The sequence below is a fragment of the Odocoileus virginianus genome, chromosome 20 (genome assembly GCF_023699985.2).
Source record: "Odocoileus virginianus isolate 20LAN1187 ecotype Illinois chromosome 20, Ovbor_1.2, whole genome shotgun sequence".
Taxonomy (NCBI): domain Eukaryota; kingdom Metazoa; phylum Chordata; class Mammalia; order Artiodactyla; family Cervidae; genus Odocoileus; species Odocoileus virginianus.
The window spans coordinates 39,290,662-39,316,451 of NC_069693.1; the positions used below are offsets into that span (position 1 = coordinate 39,290,662).

General features: G+C 40.2%; 1 protein-coding gene across 5 annotated transcripts in view; it reads left to right on the forward strand.

The window, feature by feature from the left end:
• TOX3 (TOX high mobility group box family member 3) overlaps positions 1-25,790 on the forward strand; it is a 117,723-nt gene that overhangs the window by 63,280 nt on the left and 28,653 nt on the right. For all 5 annotated transcript variants that reach the window (XM_070451306.1, XM_020877498.2, XM_070451305.1 and 2 more), the window contains exon 2: positions 21,983-22,048. In XM_070451306.1, coding sequence (XP_070307407.1) covers positions 21,983-22,048 — 66 coding nt within the window. The remainder of the gene's footprint in view (positions 1-21,982; positions 22,049-25,790) is intronic.

Here is a 25,790-nt window from a genome sequence, read left to right on the forward strand (position 1 = left end):
CTAAATGCAGCAGATGTATCTCAGCTTCATCCTCCTTTTCGTTTTTGCGGTGTTTACAGGACCCACTCCTCTCTTTCTGCAGCTTCTCTTGGTGTCGGGAATGCCACTCTGTCTAAACTGCACCACGCTTTCACAGGCTGCTTTGCTGAGTCAGCGTCCTGGACTTGCCCACTGTTCTGTTCTAGGCTTCTCCTCCCCCCCAGTCTCATTCCAGTTCATGCTTGCGCTAAACATCTGCATCCATGAGTCTTAACAAAGATTCTCACCAAAAAAATTCTCACTGTTTCAGACCTTTCCCAAAAACTACAGATGTTTCCTGGGTCTCTTAATCCCAGTTGTTGCCAAACACAACTTCATGTGTCTAGTGCACAGTGAGGCCAAACAATACCTAAACATCAGAGTTTAGAGCAGGAAAAAGTTTATTGCAGGGCCATGCAAGGAGACAGGTGACTTGTGCCTCCAAAACCTCGATACCTGAAGGATTTCAGCAAAGCATTTTTAAAGGCAAGGTGAAGGAGGGGGCGTGATTAATTGTTAGAAACTTCTTGGTGTCTGAATCCTTTGTTCTTGTAGCTATCCACATAGATCAGATCAAAATGTTTCTATACACCTCCAACAAAACAAATGCCATTCTTTGTTCTGAAACTTTTTATCTCTAAATGAATGGACTGTTAAAGGTCAGAGCCCTGAGAATAGGCTATCCTGTTTATTTCAGGCTATAGGCAACTTTTTTTTTTTTCCCCAAAACAGAGAACCAACTTGACTAAGCACAGGCAGTAGAACAGATCTAATGTGGAGTTAGATTTATTCTTCTTTATTGCAGAACCCAGGGTTTTTCTTGGTTCCTCCATCTTAACACAGTTAATATGCACCCATGATTCAGCCCACCCCCCAAACCCAAGTCTGATTCTGTTCCACATCCCCTGCTTAGACGAATGGCACTGCCGCTCATCCAGGCTCGTGAGCCTTGCCATCTTCCTTGACCACAGCCCTCTCCCTCACTCCTCTCAAGTTATCATGAAGTCCAGGGAGAAATAAATTCCTGAATGCCATCCACTCCTCGACTTTCCCCATCTTCCCTCCCTCACCCCCACCGTTCCTACCTTAGTTCATGCTACTATCACCTCTCATCTGGTCTGTTGTAATATTTTCCCTCTGATCTACCAGCATCTATTCTAATCCATTTTACAGCCTATGTCCTTCTTCATGGCATACTTCACAGGTGAAGTCTCATCAAATATTTCTATAATCATTTAATTGCTATCTTATCTCTCTGCTCTCAGCTATGTGCTCCATGGAGTCAGGAACCATCTTTTTTGGCTCACATTGTATTCTCAGTATTTAAGCAAACTCCCTGGCACGTAGATTTTATCAGAATGTATTTACTGTCAGAATGAGTAAATAAATGAACAGTAAAAATTGATTATTGCTGTTTCTTATTTTCAGTATTTTATTTATTAATTATGCATTTTATGCTGATAGACATTGAGGAAATCCTTCTTGGGAGCAGTTCCATTATAAATAATGTAGTTTTTCTGATTACCAAACTAGTAGGTACTAATTTTAGAAAGCATAAAAGGAGAAGAAAAAATTATTTCACACTCTATATGGTTTTGAATCATGGTTTTCTAACAAATCATGACCATTTCCCCACAACATTAAAGCCACCTTAGAATTGTTTAAAATAAAATTCACAAACGTGAGACATATAGCCTTTCTAGAATGTTTATATTTGATGCATATCATCCTTGGGAAGACCTTGTTTAGTTAATGGAGTTAGGAGCTGTTGGAGTTCGTAAGGTTTGATGACTCTGAGGCTCCATTTAAAATAAACGACACTGTTTACTATCAAAGATATGTTTTACACTTCAGGATGACTGCTACTTTGTAAAACCCTTTACTGTCACCTGGGCCTCCCCTTATTCAGATTTTTCAAGAGCAGGGTGAGGATTCCTTGATTAATATCTGTCACAAAGCAACACTTGATATAGTTCCAGATGACCACCTACAACATCCACTTCAGATTCTACCATTAGAAATGAAATCTTCTGTAGAAATGAAATCTTGTGTCTTTGGTAAAGTTACTTTCCTTGTATTAAAAACTGCCCTGACCAGTAGGGGAAGCAACTTGAAAAACTTTTGCCCAGCAGTGGGGAGAAAGCTCCACTACAAGGCTTTCCTTGTAGCTCTTGTTTTCCAAAGGCATGTGCAGGGAGTTGACTGTTGTTCGGTGCTAGAATGAGATCAATGCAAGGATCAAGGACTTTGACTTAATAGAATACATTTCCTGTTATCTCTGGAGGGTTTATTTTTCCATGGAGATGTGTGATCTTTTATGTCGAGAGTTTTCCTATTATATGTATCTCCTCCCAACACCCCATTAGTGCATTAGGATATGAAGTGTCACCTCTTTATAATCTGATGAAAGTCATTAAAACATGATGAGAGTAAACAGTCTGGGCAATAGTTGTGGTTTTTAAGGGTGCGGTCTTCCTATGAGCATTTATTTTGGGTATGGAGCGTTTAGACAGCACAGTGAAGGGAGCAGCAGCCAGTGCCAGATGGAATCCAGGGCATCCCTCATGGAATCTATTCCTTATCCCAGGGGCCCTATTAGACAGGGTTCATTTTCAATAATAATCTTGCTATGAAGGCAGCTGTGGTTCTTTAAGAAATCATGCCCTAGGACTTTCCAGGTGGGGCAGTGGATAAGAATCCTCCTCTCAATGCAGGGGACGCAGGTTCAATCCCTACTCTGGGAAGATCCCACATGCCATGGAGCAACTAAGCCCATGTGCCACAGCTACTGAGTCTGTGCTTTAGAGCCCAGGAGCCACAACTACTGAAACGCACGAGCTAGAATCGGCGCTCTGCCAGAGAAGCCACTGCAATGAGAAGCCCCCACTCGCCTCAACTAGAGAAAGCCCTTGCAAAGTAACGAAGGCCCATAGGAGGCAAAACAAAAAACAAAACAAAACAAAAAAACTGTTAAAATAACAATCATACCCTCAATTCTTTTTATTATGTCCAAAGAAATGTATAGATAGGCTTTATAGATGGATCTGACTTTTCCCCTCCATTATTAACCAGCACTATAGAAGGTGCACTAATTTTTCCTTTGTGCCATATATATTCTTCCACTAGTAGCAATGAGAAAGAAATGCTCTTCCTAGAAATAAATGGAGTCAGTATAGGGTGATAAATATGTACATTTAAAAAATAAGAGTCACTATAAATAAGGTGCTAACATTTTACTTTAAAGCCAAGTAGTTTGCCTTTTCTAAGAAGTTTCCAAGCAAAAATTTCTTCCCCTAATAGGTGGCATTTTAACTGTGGTCTATTAAGAGGGTTGGGGCCTCCCAGGTGGAACTTGTGGTAAAGAATCCACCTGCCATGCAGGAGACATAAGAGACACGGGCTTCGATCCCTGGGTTGGGAAGGGCCCCTGGAGGAGGGCATGGCCACCCACTCCAGTGTTCTTGCCTGGAGAATCCCATGGACAGAGGAGCCTGGCGGGCTGCAGTCCATGGGGTTTCAAAGAGTCAGACACAGCTAAGCACATCAGGAGGCCTGGCTCATGTTTAAATAGGAGGCACATACTCCAGCCTAGCTACTAACCCTTTGTGATTGTTTTAAGATTTTCACCTGTTTTACCTCATTTGGGGTCACTTTTGCATTTACAACCTGATACAGTTTGCCTTCACAGAGTTGAGTCACTCTTCTAGAATCGAATGTGGATTTTGCTGAAGAGTAAAATTTGATATATGATTTAAGAAGAGCTGCTTACAAATTGCTGTATAATCACATCTTTTTAAATTCATGCAAAGAAATGTTAAGGTAATCTTGAATGTACTGGCATACAACGACTGTTTGGGATTCCAAGAATAAAGTGCCTCCCTTATTTAGGAATGCTTAAACTCATGGTTATTTTATGGAAAGTGCTAAAATAAGTTTGAGCTCTACACCAGATTAACACTGACATCTTGACTGAATTCCATTATTTGTTTTTAAGATGAAAGCCAACAGTTCCTACTTTGAAGAGATTTTATTTTATGGTTATGTTTAAAAAACCATTAGCCTCTTACTAAAACTAATTAAAATATAGGTCTAGAGGCGGTGGGGGGAACCTCTTTTAAAAATAAATATAAGATATAAAATCTTAAGTTATAGATTTCAGAGTAGTTGTTTGGGAGGCATGTAATTTCCCTCCCTCCTGCCCTGAGACCTTATCAGAAGTGGGATTTAGAGTCTCGTGTGAGTCCTTTCCTAGTAAAAGATGTTAGCTAAATAAACAAACATAACTGGTAGGATACAGAGAACTAATGAAAGCTATATGATCACCCATCTGGTAAAAAGTTGTCCCTGCAGAATTCAGGCAATCATAAAATCACAGAAAAAATGTATGTAATCAAGATATTCTTGCAGTGTGAGCAAAAACTCCCTGCCCTACCCTGTAAAACACTAGTCCTGACATGTTTCCATAGCCAGCACAGAACCCGGGTCTCGTACATTCTTAAAATTTCTTATCAGGTATCTGAGACATGTTCTTTTTTCTTATTTTTTTTGACATGTTCTTTTTTCTTTTTTTCTGAGACATGTTCTTAAGCTTTTGGAAATGATAGAGTGAATTAATAGGCATTCATAGACATATGTAATCCTGTTTGATTTAAACGATTATGTATTTGCTGACAAAATCTTGTCATTGATAACTTTTGAGTTAAATGGGCTTCAAGTATTTGGTGCATCAAATATGTCTGAGACTGGAAAGTGCGCACAATAAGTCACTTATCATTCTTTGGGAAGAATTTATAGATTTATTTCTCTTTTTAAAACAGCCTTAGAGTAACGGCTAAAACTATTTTTGTTTCTTGACTTATTCAAAACGGGGAAGAAACATGCAACTGAGTGTTTATATAAGTGGAAAGCTTCAGAGCTGACAACCAACTAGTTGATACATATTTGAAACCCATTTAAGATAATCCTTAATTGCAGTCAATAATCTTATAAGTAGATAATATCCAAAGTCAGCATAATGCCCACTTGAAGAAAGAACACTGATTGTGTTTGGATAGTGCAGCAGCAAGAATCCTGTAGTATGTCTTTTAAAATACTTTAACTTTTGTTTATGCTTAATGTATGAATTGATCTATATCAGGATTTCTCAGTCTCAGCACTATTAGCATTTTGGTTTTGTTTTGTTCTTTTAGCAGCCAGTATTTTATTTTTTTTTGTCCTCATTGTCATTTGTTTTTTTAATTAAACCTATTTTGTATTGGAGTGTAGCTGATTAACAATGTTGTGATAGATTCAGGTGGGCACCAAAGGGACTCAGCCATGCACTGACATGTGTCTGTTCTCCCCTAAATTCCCCTCCCACCCAGGATATGGCACTAATAGCACTTTGGATAGGATACTTTTTTGATGTGGGAGCTGCTCTGTGTATTGCAGGATATTTAGCAACATCCTTGGCTTTTACCCACTAGATGCCAGAAGCACTCTATAGTCATGACAATAAAAACTCTCTCCAGACAGCATCAAATATCCCCTGGGGGGCAAAATTACCCCTCATTGGGAATCACTGGTCTCTATACCTGTGTATTTATATCTGTAAATCTATAGCTTTATCTGCATCTCTGTATGAGCATAGTTGTTTTAGGCACCCCACTCGATGTGATACAGTTTAGGAGCATTAAAGTTTATACTTTAGCCATCAAAGAGTAGAAGACAATACAGAAAGTCATTTTTGGTGGAATTCATACTAACTCATAATTAGAGAGATTGATTGAAACTAGAGAACACATGTTTTACCTTTGGTTGGGAGAGTTTGGTGACTGAACTAAAAAAATACTGTAATTAGATAAAATGTTTTCATTTAAAAATAGTGAAGAACATTTTGATTAATGCTTGCTTCCTTTTTTACATTTGAAATTTCATAGGGTTGTGCAAGAAGTAAAACCCAAGAGACTTATTGAAGGTATTTAGAATAAATATGGCCCGTCATTAGAGACCTTAAAGTTTGTTTTCAGTGGAAAGTTTCTGAGGTCCTGGGTCATTTGATTGCAGTATGAACTATAAAGTCTGGCAGGACAAGGAAAAGAACTCAGATTTTATCTTAGATGACTTTCCATTTCTATTTTAAGACTTGGCAGTGCTTTGGCAAACCCTCCCAGTGGTTCACCTGAATTTGAAGTGGACTGAATCATGTGCACAAAAATAAATGGCTTAGGAAAAAAAATAATAAATGGCTTAGCTGCACACTAAAGCTGCCGGTGGCAAGGACCCTTGAGCTGGTTCTGAGACCGTTGCCTCAGTACTTGAGCACTTCCTGTGTGCCAGGCCATGGGGCTGTGACGGCCAATGGGCCACATACAACCTCTGCCTCAAGGGGGACAGACGGGGAAGTGGGTCATTTTAGCACAGTGTAGTGATGTCTTGTGGCTCAGCTGGTGAAGAATCTGCCTGCAATGTGGGAGACCTGGGTTCGATCCCTGGGTTGGGAAGATCCCCTGGAGAAGGGAAAGGCTACCCACTTCAGTAATCTGGGCTGGACAATTCCGTGGACTGTATAGTCCATGGGGTTGCAAAGAGTCAGACACAGCTGAGCGACTTTCACTTCACACTTCCCTTTAGAGTGATGTACAGGTTGCTTCAGAGCTTGAAAGAGGAGAATCTAGCAAAGCCCAGGGGTGCATAAGGTGCTGCCAAGGAAGGCCTTTCCAAGGTGTTGTTTTCTGTTGTTTTTTTTTTTCTTCCAGTTTTATTGAGATATAATTGACATATGGCATGGTGTAAGTTTAAGGTGTGCAGCATAATAATTTGACTTACATGCATTATGAAATGGTTATCCTAGTAAGTATCAGGAACATCCATCATCTCATACAGATAACAAAATTAAAGAAATAGAAAAAGTGTTTTTTTTTTTTCCTAGTGATGGAGAACTCCTAGAATTTATTCTTTTGACTATTCTCATATATAACATGTAGCAGGGTTAATTATATTTATCCTGTTGGGCATTACATCCCTAGTACATATTTATCTTATACTGAAAATTTGTACCTTTTGATCACCTCTGACCCTCTCTGCCCAAGTAACCACAAATTTGACCTGTTTTCCTATGGATTTGTTTGTTTGTTTTTGAAGTATAATTGACCTACAACATTATATTAGTTCCTGTTATACAACATAATGAATCGATAGTTCTATACATTTCAAAATGATCACTGTGATATATCACATGCAAAGGCATTACATAATTATTGGCCGTATTCCTTACAGTGTATGTTTCATACCTCTGACTCATATACTTTGCAACTGGAAGTTTGTACCTTTCACTCTCCTGCACCTATTATATTTCTATCCTCCCACCACCACCTCCCCTCTGGCAGCTGTCTGTTCTCTGTGTCTATGTGTCTGTTTCTGTTTTGTTATATTTGTTCTTTTTTTTTGTTTGTTTGCTTGTTTTATATTTTCACATATACATGAAATAATATGAACTTGTCTTTTCCTTTTTGACTTAGCTACACTTATCACAATACCCTCTAGGTCAATCCATGCTGTCACAAAAGGCAAGATTTCTTTCTTTTTATGGCTGAGTAGTATTCCATTGTATATATGTACCATATCTTCCTTACCCATTCATCTATTGATGGACACTTAAGTTGCTTCCATGTCTTGGCTATTGTGAATAATACTGCAGTGAACCTCAGGATGTATATATCTTTTCAAATTAATGTTTTTGTTTTCTTCATATAAATACCCAGGAGTGGAATTGCTGGATCTTATGGCAGTTCTGTTTTTCGTTTTTTGAGGAATCTCCATGCTGTTTTCCATCGTCGCTGCACCAATTTACATTCCCACCAACAGTGCACAAGGGTTCACTCCCTTTTCTCTGCATTCCATGAAATTGTTTTCTAAGCATCCCTAAAGATGATACCTACTGTGTGCATCAGTGGGTCTATTTATTATAAATTTAAGTGAAGTGAAATTTGTTCAGTTGTGTCCAACTCTGCGACTCCATCTCCATGGAATTCTCCAGGGCAGAATACTGGAGTGGGTAGCCTTTCTCTTCTCCAGGGGATCTTCCCAACCCAAGGATCGAACCCAGATCTCCTGCACTGCACGTGGATTCTTTACCAACTGAGCTATCAGGGAAGCCCCATTATAAATGAACCCACACTGAAGTGCCCATGAGAGATGAGAACAAAGTAGTTGTTTCTTTCAGGGATGTTAGAACTTATCTTGAGACACAGCCCTTTCTAAACCCAAGTAACTGCTAGTGACAGAAATTTGCATGTGAATGTCAGATCTTTGGGGGCAGGCAGAGGTCTTTCTGGGTTTTACAGTGACATCAAAGAAAGTAGCTGTTTTTTCCATCCACATTAATGGCTGCTCTTCTGTCTCATTTCAGTCCTTTTCAAGAAACCAAAAGAAACCAAGCACATCGAATGTACAGGTTGCTATCATTATATAAAAGATGCCCACAGTTTGCCAAATACAAGGGAAAACCCTGTAAGAAAAGACATGATTCTTACCTTCTGGAAGTTATACTCTGGACCTTATCTTCTGCTTAATGTTGGCTGGTACTTCTTCTCTTCCGTCTTTAGTCTTTCCTCTGCTTGCAAACCTCCGTACAGCATGTCTGAGCTAAAGCTCTCCAAAGTGTAGTCTGTACTTGCTGGCTCCCATATGAACAGTCTCTGTTCACTGCCAAGAATGCACATCCCCGTTTCTTTGTCTGCCAGGCCCGCTGATGACAAGTAATTTTCTCTACCAGAGTGCTCTTGTCTCATAGACAAACTCCTGTGCATCCTTCAAGACCCCATTTAAGTGGCCTCTGTTATTTGAAAACTTCTGCTGACTTTCCACAGGGAGTGCTTTGCTTATCTCTAGTGTATAGTGAGGTCACATGGAGTCCTACCTGTCCTTAACATTAGAGCACTTCTAGGGGAGAAACTGCGTCTTATTCACATGTATTCTACCGACTGTACCACTGTGTCTTTTATATTATGTGTGTGTGCTCAGTAGCTCGGTCACATTTGATTCCTTGCAACCCCATGGACTGTAGCCCACCAGGCTCCTCTGTCCATGGGATTCTCCAGGGAAGAATACTGGAGTGGGTTTCCATTTCCTTCTCCCAAGGAATCTTCCTGACCCAGGGACTGAATCTGTGTCTCCTGCATTGGCAGGCAGATTCTTTACCACTGAACCACCTGGAAAGCCCCTTTTATATTGTGAAAGTGAAAGTGTTAGTCACTCAGTCGTGTCCAACTCTTTGCAACCCCATGGTCTGTACCCCACCAGGCTCCTCTGTCTATGGGATTTTCCAGGCAAGAATACTAGAGTGTGTTTCCATTCACTTCTCCAGGTCCAACTCAGGACCTGGACTCGGGTCTCCCACATTGCAGGCAGATCCTTTACCATCTGAGTGACAAATAAATATTACATGAAATGTTTCAATGATCCATTTATTTTTCCCAGATTACCAAACACCAAATTCTTTACTCTTAACTTTCTTTTTTGTTTAATCACGTGCCTCTTGCATATAAAACATTTTGCTGGGGGCTTTATCTTGTCTTACTTCTCCTTACATAGCCCAGTCCCACAAAGTTGTATCCTTTCCTTCTTAGAAACAAGGAAACAGAAACTCAGGGAGGGAACATGAAGCATGGTACCTAATGATAACCCAGCATGTAAGTGGTAAAGCTTGGATTTGAACTTAGATCTTTCTGGCTCATTTGTCCACTCATGCATTCAACTGATAATACTGATAAATACTGTGAGCAACCATACTTAACACTGGGGCCAGAGGAAACCACGTGGAAGCAGATAAATTCCTTGTCACCATGAATTCTCCATTCTAGTGAGGCCAGAGACAGACAATTAAATACAGTAAGGGAACTTCCCTGGTGGTCCAGGGGCTAAGACTCTGAGCTCCCAATGCAGAGGGCCCAGATTCCATCCCTAGTTGGGGAGCTAGATTCCACGTGCTGCAACTAAGAGTTTGCATGCTACAACTAAGACCCAGCACAGAAAAATAAATAAGGATGGGGTGTGTGTGCCTCTATAGCTAAGCTGATCTGGGGAGGGACCTTAAGCAGAAACTGACATGAATTAATGGTGGAGGGGATAGTGGTCCAGGCAGGGAGGAGATCGGGGGCACCGGCCTGGAGAAGGGAGCGAGGAACAGCTGGGGCAGAGTGCCTGAGTGGCTCTCCTAGGAGGTCTTTTGGAAGAGGAATCAGCAGCCAGGTCCTGTGGGTATGTGTAGCCCGTGGACAGGGATAAAGCTTTTACTCTGTGTATCAAAGGGAAGCTACTCGAGTTCTTTAGGTAGTAAAATTCTCTTGTGCAATCTTATAAGCCTTCGCAGTTTGTAAAACAGCCATGCATGGTCTGTTTTGGTTTCTGCAAGACTCTGAAATGTCACCTTCGTCATGAGTACAGAGAGAAAAAGTAGCTTTCTGTGCACAACCCATTTCGTTTGCAGAACCCCCAGGATGAGGCAAATGCTGTTCTTATGCCCACGATAGAAACAGGAAAAGTGAAAGCCATGGTGGCTAACCAGCTTGTGCTCAGTTACATGACTAGCAAGTAGTCAATAACTGTTGGAGTTTGAACTTGTCCCGAAAGTGAGTTAGGTAACTTACCTACCTTCCCATGACTAGCCCCGTGGGATTGGAGTGCAAAGCCAATTAGTCTGACTTGTAATGAAATGCTGTCTGTATTGCATTCTTCCTGCTCTTGGCCCTGCCTCGTCTCGGCCTCTGCAGCTTGGTGCCAACCTTGCATGTGAATTGGTTTCTCAGCTTCCGTCTATCCTGATACCAATCTTGTACACCTCCTACAGGCCATGTGCTCGGGGGAGAGGGGCTTTACATCTCTCTTGCTAAATCTTCCCTTCAACAATACCCTTCCTGGACCTTCCTATTTAGTGCATTTCAAAATATTGGGTTGGTCAAGAAGTTTGTTTGGGTTCTTCCATAACATCTATGGAAAACCCCAAATGAACTTCTTGGCCCATGCAATAAATACTTACACTGGCCTTCAAGGCCCCCCCAGAGCCTGGCTGCCGACCATCTCTCCATAGTGACCTTGCCTTTCCTCAATACCTGCCCTTTGCCTGCAGCCAGATGGGTCTGTTTGTTCCTGGAAGGAAGCCTGTGCTTGCTAAGGTCTGCAGCTTTGCTCATCCCATTCTTTCTGCCTGGGCCATTCCCCACCCCCACCTTCTTACTTCATTCAAGATATGTTTTTTGAAAAGGCCATTCCCTTTTGATTCTATCTGCTAAGCTTGCAGACCATTTGTCAGTGTCACTCACCAACCAACCTGGGCCTTGATAAATGTTTTTGTGCTATCACTCAAACTGAGTTGTCATCTCTTAAAACCAACAATCACATCTCCTACTTCAACTTCTTGACATCTGCAGATAGAGCCCCAGCCACATCCTTTTAATTAGCCTCTAATATGTCCTCAGTGAAGTGTTGTAAGGCTTGGAGGAGGAGGAAGTGAGATAAATTATAATTACACAAAAGGTGTGGTCACTTCATAGCAGATGCCTTACCATTGGCCCCTTTGGGTGTGTATTTAAGGAAAATCTGGCCTTGTTCCCTGAATATCAGTGATGCTCGGTAGCTAGACCAATCCCAAGAACTGCTCCATTTTTGCTAAAAGGAAAACTTTATTTGAGAAATTTAATATCCTCTCCTCTACTTATATTTGTTCTTTTTTATATTAAACAAGTGCAGTTGGGTTTGAGAGGGTGTTGGTTTTTTTTCATTATTTTTCTTGCTACTTTTAACTAGTCCAGATGGCTATGCCATTCACAGACTCAAATGTGTCCAGATCATGAAACTCCAAAGGCCTCCCTGTTTGTGTAGAGTCCATATGTTTAGGCATTGTTGTTCCTTGTGTGGGTCCACAGAACGTGTTGAAAAATCTAACAGGGGAACTTGCATTTCCTACTTAGTCCAAGTTACGATGTTTCTGTCCTTCCTCCTGGTCATGAGGGGAGGGGAGGGGGATCATGGTCACCTTTCAGATGATTACTTTCTCCTCTAAGCGAGGAAGGTAAGAAGAGATGATAAATAATTGAACGAAGCCTTTATTACTCTAAACAGTACAGCCTGTACTATGTCAGCATTTTGGCAAGATCAGTGTCAGATGTATGGAAAGGTTTTTTTTTAAAAAAAAGAAATTTCCACCCATTAGCCTAAAATTAATCAGGCTCATCATTTGCAAATAGGAGTCTATTTTTGAGTTCCTGAGAAACTGGTTCAAAATATAGATTTTTTTTTAAAAATAATAATTTTGTTTTGTTTTGTTTTGTTTTTGGTTGATATCCAGGGATGGAAACATTGCCCCCTACAGTGGAAGCATGGAGCCCTAACCACTGGACCACCAGGAAAGTCCCAAAATACAGATTTTTTTAGGTCCCCACTGCCTCAAGATTCCGATACATTAAATCCTAGTTGGGTATCAGGTCATCTGCCTTTAATACCAGGCATCTGATTACTCCTTGGTTCCTAGCACCAGACTTTGAGAAATTCTAATCTAGACTTGAAAGCCAAAATTTCAAAAAACAGGATATTTCAATGAGAAAAAAAATAAACTAACAAATTTAAAGCTCAAATATTTGCCCTATTAGATTGTTGGCTTTCTTTTCTCTTCTTGCCTACCAGCCAGAATCTCTGTTATTCGTTGCAACTTGTTTTTAGCCACTGAAGGCATCATCCTTAACACTCCAACCCTACCTACCTATAAGCCTCTTTATCCCTCCTAGAAAAGGGTTAGTGCATTTTCTAGAATGAAGCATTTTTCTTCCAAGCCAAGTAGCTCTAAGCTAAGTCGCTTCAGTCGTGTCCGACTCTGTGTGACCCCATAGATGGCAGCCCACCAGGCTCCCCCGTCCCTGGGATCCTCCAGGCAAGAACACTGGAGTGGGTTGCCATTTCCTTCTCCAACGCATGAAAGTGAAAAGTGACAGTGAAGTCACTCAGTCGTGTCCGACTGTTAGCGACCCCATGGACCGCAGCCCACCAGGCTCCTCAGTCCATGGGATTTTCCAGGCAAGAGCACGGGAGTGGGGTGCCATTGCCTTCTCCTAGTGTTTAAAATATTCATTTTATTAGAGTATATAGGCGACAGAGGATGAGATGGCTGGATGGCATCATCGACTCAATGGACATGAGTTTGAGCAAATTCCAGGAGATGGTAAATGACAGGGAAGCCTGTTGTGCTGCAGTCTATGGGGTTGCAAAGAGTCAGACACGACTAAGCAACTGAACAATAACAGCAAGTTCTTTTTCCACTTTTACCACTTTTTCCCCATAGGTGTGGTTTTTTAAGGGACCTCTTGTAATGTGCTTACTCAGTTGCTTTAGTCATGTCTGATTCTTCCTGCCAGGCTCCTCTGTCTGTGGGATGCTACAGGCAAGAATACTAGAGTGGGTTGCCATCCCCTCCCCTAGGGGATCTTACCAACCCAGGGATCGAACCCCTGTCTCCTGCGTCTCCTACATTGTAGGCATATTCTTTACCACTGAGCCACTTGGGAAGTCCAATGGTGATGGATGCTTGGTTTCTCTTTCTTATTTGAATTTCATGTGCTGACTCTGTGCTCTGCTTAGCTTGGAGGACAATGCCATGTACCATCATTTCATATCTAGAAATGAATTTATCTATTTGTTCAGTTGAGATTTATTGAACACCTGCTATTTATCAAACACTCACCTTGGCCTTGGGACATCAGTGTAAACAAGAGATAACACATGCTTATTCTCACTAACTTTACAATCTAGTGGAGAAGAAAGATAAGACCTAGGTTACATTATGATAAGACCTGATTTAAAGAGCTGACTCATTGGAAAAGACCCTGATGCTGGGAAAGATTGAAGGCGCAGGAGATGGGGACGACAGAGGATGAGGTGGTTGGATGGTGTCACCGACTCGATGGACATGAGTTTGAGCAAGCTTTGGGAGTTGGTGATGGACAGGGAAGCCTGGCGTGCTGCAGTCCATGGGGTTGCAAAGAGTCGGACACGACTGAGCAACTGACCTGAACTGACAGGTTATGCTGAAAAGTGTTATGGAAAAAATAAAGTAGGGGAAGAAGGGTAGAGTTCTAGAGGTGGAGGAGGGCTGGAAAGAAATGTTATATGGTGATCAGAGAGAAGGTGACATTTGAGAAAAGTTTCAAAAGGAGAGGAGTGAGCAAGCCATCAGGCTTTGGTGCAGTGGTAAAGAATATGCCTGCCAATGCAGGAGACGCAGGAGACTCGGGTTAGATCCCTGAGTCGGAAGGATTCCCCTACAGGAGGGCATGGCAACCCACTCTAGTATTCTTGTCTGGAGAATCCCACGGACAGAGGAGCCTGAAAGGCTATCATCCATGGGACTGCAAAGAGTCAGACACAACTGAGCATGCGCAAGAATGCACATGAGAGCACCCGGGACACTTGGAGCAACAGCTGTCTGGGCAGGGGAAACAGTCAGTGCAAAGACCCTGAGATGGGAATGTGTCAGGCATCTTACAGGAACAGCAAGGAGAGGCTGGCAGGGATAGGGTGGGATAAGCAAGCAGGAAGAACAGTGACAAAGGGCAGAGAAGACATGGGCCATTGTGCAGATTTGGGCTTCTTCCCTTGTGTGAATGGGCAGCCACGGCAAAGTTTTGAGCAGAGGAGGGAGATGATCTGACTTGGATTTTCAAAGGGTCTCTTTGGCTCTGTGCTGGGAACAGAATGTATGGTAGGGGGTTGGCAGAGCTAGTGGGACCTGCCAGGAGGCTGCAGCAGGGATCCAGGAGGGCATGGATGCTGGGGCCTGCCTGAATCCTGCAGAGGCGGTGGCAAGCATCGGTTTGGGATATAATTAGAAAGATGAGCCAACAGAATCTTTTGATGATTTGATGGGGGAAGGGAGAGAGAAAGACTGGATTCAAGGATGATTTTTGGCCTGAGTCACCGGAACTGAGTCACTTCCCTTTCAAAGGAGACGAGGAAAGGCTGAGGGTGATGTGGTTGGGGGAGAAGATGAGGAATTCAGTTTTGCTCTCATGACTGAGATGCCTATTGATATCCAAGAGGAAGTGCTGTGGGTGACTGTATATATGAGTTCTGGTGCTTTGCAGGTAATTATATAGAAGTTTTTAGTGTATGCACAGGCAAATAATAATTTTGAAAGTATATTTCCTTAAAAAAATCTTGCTTTGTACTTGAACCTATTTATGTGTGCTTATGTATGTGTATGTGTGCTAAGGTGCTTCAGTCGTGTCTGACTCTTTGCGCTCCTATGGACTATAGCCCACCTGTCTTCACTGTCCATGGGATTCTCCAGGTAAGAATACTGGACTGGCTTGTCATGCCCTCCTCCAGGGCATCTCCCCTACCCAGGGATGGAACTCATGTCTCTTATGTCTTCTGCAAAGGCAGGCAGGATCTTTACCTCTAACTCAACCTAGGAAGTGCATGTCTGTGTATGTGATTGTATACATGTGTGTACATAATTCTCTCTGGTTATAATTGTATAATTAGCAGAATTGTGTTTGTATGCAATTAATATGCCACTACTATGCTACCACGTGTGTGGGGGGTGGGTGGGGGCTTCCCAGGTGGCTCAGTGGTAAAGAATCTGCCTGTCAATGCAGGAGATGTGGGTTCAATCCCTGGGTCTGGAAGATACCCTGGAGGAGGAAATGGCAACCCTCTCCAGTATTCTTGCCTGGAAAATTCCATGGACAGAGGAGCCTGGTGGACTACAGTCCATGGGGTTGCAGAGTTGGAGAGTGAGCGACTCCACACACACACACACACACACACACACACATACACACGTGTGTGCTCTTCCACTTAGCATAACTCAGAGTCCATTATTTGCAGTTTTTTTTGTGTCCAGCCTATTGTTAACCCCCTAACCTTTGGTACAGATTGACTTTTTTGACAAGGCCACTCTTTGTTTCCTGGTGTGATGCTCCAGATTTACCCCTGATCACCATCAGTATTATCATTCGCCATATTGGGCTTTCTAAAGACAGATTACCACTGCTGAAAATGGTTAAATCTTGATGATCCCTGGCAAGTTCTTTTCCACGGGATAGTTAACAGAGCCTTCGAGAGTGTGTAACTTAGCAGTGCAGTCTTCTCCATCATGTGACCATGCTTGGCACACTTGGTCCATGGTGGCACAGTTCATTTGTGTAAGCAACTTGACAGATGTCCTTACTGAGCCATCAAATTGGATGGTGTCTGCTAACAAATCTAATGGGGAAAAAGAAAAGAGAATTCAAAGGATTATCTTTTTTTTTTTTTTAGGATTAAATTTGTGCCATTTAGCTGTTTGATACCCTGTAGTTAATGCTGCCTTATTAGAAGCCTATACAATTCTTCACATGGGTGTCAAAATAATTTCAGTGAGAATGATGTTGTGTGGACTCATCAGGCTGAAGTCTTCGTCTTGTGACTACAGATGGGTTATTGTCTGCTGTTCCACTGTCTTCCAAGCCTTTTGCTGGATGAGCGAGACTCAACAATCTCCATTAATTTGCTTTGGCACTTCACATGGTTAGTCAGGCCACGAACACGATGGTCTTTAATAAATTTTTTTTTTAAATACTGCAATGCTCCTTTTCAGTTGATGTCCTTCATAAATTGTATTTGCTGAAGCTATAATTACTCATCAAGACGCAAAAGCAAATCTACCTCCAAGTACAATGAAGATGTTCTTTTGTGAAATTATTAAGATAGAGAAGTTCGACATGCAGAGTAATTTAGTTCTGCTTTATAATTATATCTTTGGGGATCCCATCTATTAGAGCCTATCAAATTGGAAAGGACTGATCATCACCAGCACACCTCATAAATGCCCCTGTCTCACAGTGACCATTTCCCCACATAGATGAGGTCTTTAAAACAGTTGAATTAGCCTGTTTCTTTCATAACATATTTAAATGCCCTTTAGAGCTCTGACTCACCTACAGGTTCATGTAATTTATTTGACATATTTTGTTTTGACTCTTGAAATCACATAGAAGAACTTTGTATCATTGAGTAGAGGATCTTGGAAGGAACATTAGTGAAGAGTGACCACTGAGAAAGTTTGGAAATTGACCAAATGAAGGTGACTTGTTGTTGCTGTTCTTGTTTAGTTGCTAAGTTGTGTCCAACTTTGTGACCCCATGGGTTGCAGCATGCCAGGCTCCTAGGTCCTCCACTATCTCCTGGAGTTTGCTCAAATTCATATCCACTGAGTCAGTGTTGCCTAACCATCTTGACTTAGAAGGTCTAATTCAGAAATTCATATTTAGTTAATTAATAAAATACATCAACTTTACCATGGTGCAAAGTTAGGATATTAGTTATTATAAGAAGGATTCAGGGAAAATAAAACAGTATTATCAATAAAGGATTTGGAACAAGGTGTCCCAAAATGTGTTCCCACAGGGTGTTGTGGTGGTGGGAGGCGGGGGGATGAAGTGTTCCACAGCCAGTTTATGTGGGGCTGGGTTTACTAGCTCTCAATTAAAGAAAAATGTCAGCTCCATCCAGATAGGAACCTTGTCATCTTTTTCATCATTTTGTCTCATGTCTTGCACATTGTAAACACTGCAGGACTTCTCACAATCTTTAATGTTACAGGGAGCCCTGTGACTCATCCAAGAGAGGGCAGTGATCCATAGCCTGTCCCAAATTTACTAGTTTTTGAAATACTTTTACTGAAGTGCATTTTACTAGACTTAGTAAATGAGTTACCCTCTGGGAAATTTAAACTTTGAGTAAGATCATTAAAAATGAAGTTCTGAAATTGATCACTAAGTGAAATATTCAAGTTTTTGCTGTGACTGGAATATAATTGATACAGATTATGAGGCAGGAGGGGCTTCCCCAATGCTTCAGTGGTAAAGAATCTGCCTGCCAATGCAGGAGATGCAAGACATGCAAGTTTGATCCCTGGGTTGGGAAGATCCCGTGGAAAAGGAAATGGCAACCCACTCCAGTATTCTTGCCTGGGAAATCTCATGAACAGAGGAGCCTATAGTCCATGGGGTTGCAAAGAGTCGGACACAACTGAGCAAATGAGCAAATGAGCATGAGGCAGGAGGGATATCAGACTTTACTGCTTGTATCTGTGTTTGGGGCAAATTTCCTGACTCCCTAGAAGCATCAGTGTGTTCATCTGTAAAGTAGGGGTAGTAATTTTATTTCTCTGTTTGTTGGGAAAATATATTACATTTGGCCCCACCCTGGAAAGTTAAATGAAATATTAATTATGTATGTAGAGGACTTCCCTGGGTAAACCTTTATTATCATTATCATAAAAAAATTAAGGGGTAAAATTGTTCCACTTTGGATGGGTGATTATGATACACTGAAATTAAAATATGATCACCCTCCCTTCCACAAATATCGGAGTGCTTATAATATGCCAACCATTGTTGTTACTTCAGGCAGACAGTGGTGAACACAGTCAAGGCCCCTTCCCTCATGGACCTAGAGTTTTTGTAATATAATGTGTTTATGGATGTCACTGTCTCTTAGAACGTAAATTTAATTGTACACAATTCAGTTAAAGTTAATTGTTCTGGGGTCATTATATTAGCAATCTGCCCCAAATGCTCACTTTTTCCTCTCAGAATCAGATTGGTTCTTACACAAAATAAGCGCAACAAAATCCAGAGGTCATGTTTTAAAAGAAAATAAAATTAAGCTAGCATTACTTGATAAGGTAAAGCCAGTGAACATGGGATCCCGTTCTTCCTTGTCAGGTCCATCAGCACACAAGGGTAGCCAGATTTAGCAAATAAACATACACAACCTGCAGTTAAATTCGAATCCCCCATAAATAAATACTTTTTTAGTATAAGTATACCCCAAATACTGCATGAGACATAATTATACTAAAATAAAGTGGGTTTTTTTTTTTTTTAAATTTTTGTTATATTTGAGTTGCTATTTAGTCACGTCCTACTTTTTGTGACCCTATGGACTGTAGCCCACCAGGCCCCTTTGTCCTTAGCATTTCCCAGGCAAGAATTCTGGAGTGGATTGCCATTTCCTTCTCTAGGGGATCTTTCCCACCCAGAGATCGAACCCACATCTCTTGCATTGACAGGTAGATTCTTTACTACTGAGCCACCAGGGAAACCCAAATTGAAGTATAGCTGACTAACAATGTTGTGATAGTTTCAGGCAAATAGCAAAGAAACTGAGCCATATATAAGCATGGATCCATTCTCCCCAAGTCCCCCTTCCATCCAAGCTGCCCTGTAACATTGGGCAGAGTTCCCTGTGCCATACAGTAGGTCTTTGTTGGTTATCCATTTTAAATATAGTGGTATATTTGAAAGGGAAATTTAGCTGGGCATCCTGTTTGTTTGGTTTTTTTTTCTTCTGAGTACCCTCCAGTTCCAAACCAGAGGAGATATTTTTACCCCAAACAGAATAGAAACCTTTGCTTCCATTTCAGATGATTTATAACTCTTCCTGCCTGATCACGAAGTGTTTCCAAATTAAAAGCCATTCATTAAGGCCTTATATAGATACAAAAGATATGCAAGGAGTGCTTTGTAATGCCAGCTCAGTACTTCAGGTGAGAGCTTTTCAAATTACGTGGACCACTGGAGCCACCTGCTTGAGTAACCGCGGAGGGGGCCGGCCCGTGGCTCATCAACGCACCGCCGTGCCCGCGTTGTTACTGATTTTTCTCATTTCTCCAGGGCAAATACTAATTAATGGATACAATTCACAGCTGATTAGCTGTAGTTTCTTCAGTAATTACATTCGCATACTAACTGTTCAGAAGAGGATTTCTAACCCAGTTCTTATTTCACTCTAAGCTTAATTTGTTTTTTGAATTGTTTAAGCCCTTCGTTTAATAGCCATTTTATTTTTCTTTGTTGTTTTAGGTGCTATTAGATAATAAGTGAGTTTAATCTTAAAAAAAAAAAACCTCTCTGATAATGAGCTGTTTGCTTTAAATGGATTTCTAATTCCCCAACAAAACCTACATTTAAATAACAGTAAAGCTGTGATACAAGTTGTTGTCAGTAGCTTGGGAGCCAGGGTTGGTACACGGAATATACATCGTGATCCAAGCTCTCATAAATACCCTAAAAAGAACATTTGAGATGGAGGCCTGAGATCTTAATTCTAAACTCCTTTATTCAACAGAAATTCCTGTCCTTTCTCTCGCATGTATTTACCATTGTGGAAAAATGGGCCAGGGGCTGGTGGCGGGGGGAGTGGAATATATGTGTATGTGCATGCACCCGCTCATGTGTTGTTTTTTTTATATATATATTTTAAACTTATTTTTGAAACATTTTATTGAGGTATCGTAGACATACAAAAAAAACCTGTACATATTTAATGTATACAACTTGATGAGTTCGGAGATAAGTAGACATCTGTGAACCCATCACCACGTGTTTTCAATATCACATGCCTTCAGAAAAGCTAGATAAAGGGCTTTCTTAAGCGCTAACAAGTACATCTTTCAGAAATCCTCATAAAGATACTTATCCAAATGAATCTGAGGGCTCCTTGTGTGAGGATGTATTTAGGTGTCGGTTTACGGGGTGGGATTTTGCTTCTGTAGACCGTAACAGCGTTCTGGAACCATTAGAGCCTTCTGTATAAATCCTGCTTAGTTCTTGGATCCCTGACATGATAAAGTAGAGCGTGTCAATCCCACTTCTGTGCGCGAATCCTACAGGTTCAGAGTTGGAGGATGAGAGCCCCTCGGAAATAAGTGTGTGGGGGCGTATTGAGAGGAGGATGTGTGGGTTTATTGTGGGTCTTTCATATCCGTATGTCTGTATTTAAATTTATTCTCTGTGTTTATCAATCTGTGTATTTGTATCTGTCTGCCTAACTCCTTGGGAAAATTGTGCCTTTTACTTTAAATAATTACTGGCTGTATTTATAATAGAGAATGGATATACATTTCACCCGTTGGAGACCAAATCTATGTGTTATTTGATGCATGAAAGGGAGGAAATTATACACTTTATAAAAAGAAGGGCGTTCTTTTACCATTTAAAAATCGTGAAAATAATATAGTTCCAGATAATTATGTTCCCAGAGCCTCTCTACATTGCCAGACTGATAACAGAAATGTTTAAAGCAACAAAAATGTGCCTTCTTAGACCATCTGAACCTGAAAATGCATTTCTGCCAAAATCCAAGTTTTACATTTTGATAACAGGTCTCTGGAAGGAAAGAGCTTATGTCTGAAATGCTGATACAGTCTTACTTGTGATGGTCTGAATGGGCTATTGTGTTAGGGAATTAAATAAAAATTGCTGTGTTCATGGGATCCTGCTTATTTTTTAAACCTCTTTGCACTTAATGTTGCATTGAGAGATTAAATACCACTATTTTCAACAGCTCTGATGGATATAGATATCATTTTAAACTCTATTTGAAGGTTTAAAAAATATCCTTTAGTCTTATTATTTATTTATATTCATGCCACACCCTATTCAGGGGAAAATAGAATTTGAGTCCTGGGAACTGAATTCTATTCAGTTTAATTCACATTTTAATCTAGGTACACTTTTGACATTTGTTCTTGAAAAGTAAGCTATGAAGTCCCAACATGCTTTAAAATGTGTCAAGGTGATTTTCTTGGAAACTCTTTTCCTGCTAACCTCTGACAAATGCCAGTTCGATAAACAACACCCACTAGTGACCAGTTGGGCAAATGTTTACAGTTGTCTCCTTTCACTGATACTCTTGATGAGAAACAACACTATTTTCTAGAATTATCACGTAAGCTTAACTCGATGCTTTATTTTCTGAGGGAGTCAGCCGACAGAATATAGCATGGTGCTCTAAAACCTGTCACAGTTCACATTTCGGCTGAGGCAGACCACCCTTTTATCTCATCGCACCAACGTTCTTTCCAGATCCCATCTGAGCGCTAAGTAAATCCCTAGAATTCTTTATGACATGGCATATTAACATAAAACAATGTGTTTTCTTTCAGTTTGGAAATAACAATAACTACATGAATATGGCTGAGGCAAACAACGCTTTCTTTGCAGCCAGCGAGGTAGGTGTCTGTCTTAATGTGTCTGTTCATGTTTTGTCTGTTATTTAGATCATTTAAAAGGCTTGAAGGCGAAAGCCAAGTATTGAATTTATCTCACTCTGGCTCTTACATGGCATGAGGTAACAACTTTGGAGGAGAAATGAGAAAAACCTATTGGAAGAGAAAATAACCTGACAAGTCTTTATCACTCGTCCGTAGGCTGTTACAAGTGTTAGTAACTCACACACACACACACACACACCTCTTGGTGAAAAAAAAATATAGGTGCAAACAGAAGTAAATATATAAGAAGAGACTATCTATCCAAACTATATTGGTGTCTAAGCAGATAGGGGTTATTTTGGAAACTAGGATGGCAGGGATTTCTAATAGAAAATATTTAAGCATCACACCGCTCTGGAAATCATTTCATTACGTTGCCATGGTTTTGGAATGATGTAGCAGAATGGCATGATGATTTCTCGGGTCTTCAGTGGGTGTGATGTAAAATGAGTGTTTTTTTGTTAGATTCCCACAGCTGAGTATAGTGGTGTGCACACAGCGCCTGCTAAGTTGCTTCAGTCACCTCTGACTCTGCGACCGCGTGGACTGTAGCCCGCCAGGCTTCCCTGTCCATGGGATTCTCCAGGCAAGAATACTGGAATGGGTTGTCGTTTCCTTCTCCAGGGGATCTTCCCGACCCAGGGATCAAACCCGCGTCTCTTATGTCTCTTGCATTAGCAGGCAGGTTCTTTACCTCTAGCACCACCTGTGCTCAGCAAATATGTATTGAATGAATGAATGAATGAGCATGTTCCAAGACTCTGTCAGGGCTAGGAAAATAGAGGGATGGAATCAAAAGGCAGCACCATGGTGGGAAACCATGAGACTATGTGAAGGTTATCAGTGAAATGAACATATTCTTGTTGCTGTTTTCACTGCACTCCTTGCTCAGTGACAGGGCTGCTTCCTGGTCTCATTGGCCTGCCTTCCAGAAAAACCTCCATCTTGATTAGATCAAGAAATGGTTTCCTGAAAGTGGTACACTGTGTGAGATTTAAGGAAACAAAAACAAGCAGAAGTGAAAATGGAACATTTCCTCTTGCAATGCCCATAATAAAAAAACTCTTCATTTTCCAAATACATTCAAATATAGAAAACTGAACCAGCTTGACCCCAGAGAATGAAAATCATAACGTAAATTATCTCCATTACAGGAAGGCAAGTGGTATGGAAGAAATGAACTTGGCAAAATTAATAGAAAAAGTGGGGAATCAAGAATTAAGGGTATCCGTAGATTAATCATTTATGTAGTGACCGTCATCTCTCTAACCAAGAAGACTGCCTAGATAAGGGAATATTGTTTGGCACTGGCTGCTGCGTTGTTTGTGATAATGAGCACAAACCCCATCTGTAAGGACAACATGATGTTTCATTCTGTAGGATTTTTTTCCCTACATTTGAATCAAACATTGATGAAAGCTCTAGTGCCAGCAGCTGTTCAGAGACAATTTAATTCCAGCTGTGATAATTCACCGTGTCAGACATTGGCTGTTATATGTTGATACAACAGTTCTCCAGATTTGCATTTTTATCAAAAGGAACAAATGTTTTGAACATTTCAGTACAGATGGTATTTAACCATGTACATACTACTTTAACATGTACAAGGTAAACACTGGAAAGTCAATATCTGTGAAAAGTAATTATATAAACTAACTGATTAATCTGATATTGGTCAGATGGTGTGGTTGCTGAAGTCAGTGTCTTTTTTTTGGTTGCTGCCATACTTGGTTATTTTTATTATCTCAGATAACCAGTGCTTTGATTACTCATTTCTCTAAGGAATGTTTAACTTTATATTTCATGGATTACCTCTCTTTAAAAGTCATTTAAGGTTTTAGCATTTTTTTAGTTATATAATATAATGTTATGGTATTGTTTTATTAGATTATTAAATAGTAATATATTGAATTCTAGGTAAAAATTAATTTCTTTAAAAAATACACTGGAGGGACATATTATATGTAAGATCTCTTTATACCGTAACAAAAATAAAAATGAAAATCTCTTTAATTTTAACTGCCTAGCAAAAGACATACTTTATGTTCAAGTTTAAAAAATAATCCTATGTAATGATTTCACTGTACATGTTTGCTTGAGCAAAAAATAAAGCACAAGTCAATGTTAATACACTACATTATAGTATGTGCCTAATTTCCCAATCACTTCATTAGAAGCATTAAAAGTAAATTTGTTTAGTTTTTTAACATTTTAATGAGTGCAAACTCATTCAGGAAGACTTTAGGTTTGATGCTGTGAAGTCAAAATTGTGCCTGAAACTGATTCCCTTCCCATAGATCTCGCCCAGTAGATAACACTATGGGGACCAGGATGCTCTGAGTTTGAAATTCACACATTTGCTTTATGTTTTCTGTCTGTGTCATGATTACCCTGACCATTTTTAAAGTACTTTAAATATTTATTGAAATAATATTTCAAGTGTTAATTACAGTGGTAATGAAAACAGCCAAATGCCACATATCAAGAATGAGTGTTTATCCGTATTGTTAATGTGATATGTTAGATTTCATTAAGCAGTAATGGGGTAGCAAATGAGTCACAAATTACAGTTGCATCTGTTACTAGACCACATTAGTGCCAAAATAACAGCAAATGCAGCCATAGGGTTACATTCATTAGCCAGCCACGCTTGTGGCCAATTCATCCTTTGTGTTTGAGAACTCGGGGTACTGCAGTCGGAAACTGACATCTTTGGGGAGCCGTTCTTGGAATCAATATGTCAGAAAATCTAATATTTCACTCCAGCTTTCAAATGTGCTGTTGTAGTCTCATGTTTTGCATCTACTGAATCTGCTGAGAAACTCAAGATGTTCAGTTGCCCAGCCATGGACACCCGTAGCTTGTGACTTCTTTATTTCTGGTGAGATACGAATAGCAGTTGACAGGTTCTATAGACAAGAAAGGGTGTGTGTGTGTGTTTTCTCCCCTTGGGTTTGTTTCTATTTTCTTTCAAATGGTTATTAAGTTACATCATCATTGATAGCTTGAAGAAGGATGATTTTCAGCTCTTAATTAGTTTTCCTAACCAATTATAGTAGATTCAAATTATCTTGCACCAATTCATTCTTCAAAAATTACTATTAATAATAAATGAACTATAATATTGACCCTCTGAGCTGGAAATAAAAAGTATCTGAGTAACTGCTTCACCCTACCAAAAAGAATATTCTAGACATTGACCCCTCTTCCCACAAAATTGAAGTTCTATTTTAAGAAAGATAGTTCATGGGGTTTGGCAGGCAGCTCTAATTTGCACCCCAAGGGCCTATGTGAAAATATTATCTTTAAGGGTCTAAGTAGCACTGAAAAAAGTATGCATTATTTACTTTGGTCTTGAGAAATAACATTAAGTACTTGAGAAACATCCATGGAATTAGTACATTTCTATCAATATATCTCTATGCTCCTTCTATGGCCTTTTAAAACTGAAGACTGGAAGAGAAGTGTTCTGATAAATACAAATAAAAAATCTTCCTATAAAAGAAATTTCTCCTTTTTGTTTAAATAAAAGCCCTAGATAAATATGCTCTGATGATCCTTATATAAAATGCTTTATTACAAACAGTAGCAACTTCCATGGAAGCAGGCATTGCACTTGAGACTATACCAATAAGGAAATTAAAAAAGCAAACCATACATTCGGCATCACTTGTTTTATATGTTGTGGCAGAAAGTAAAT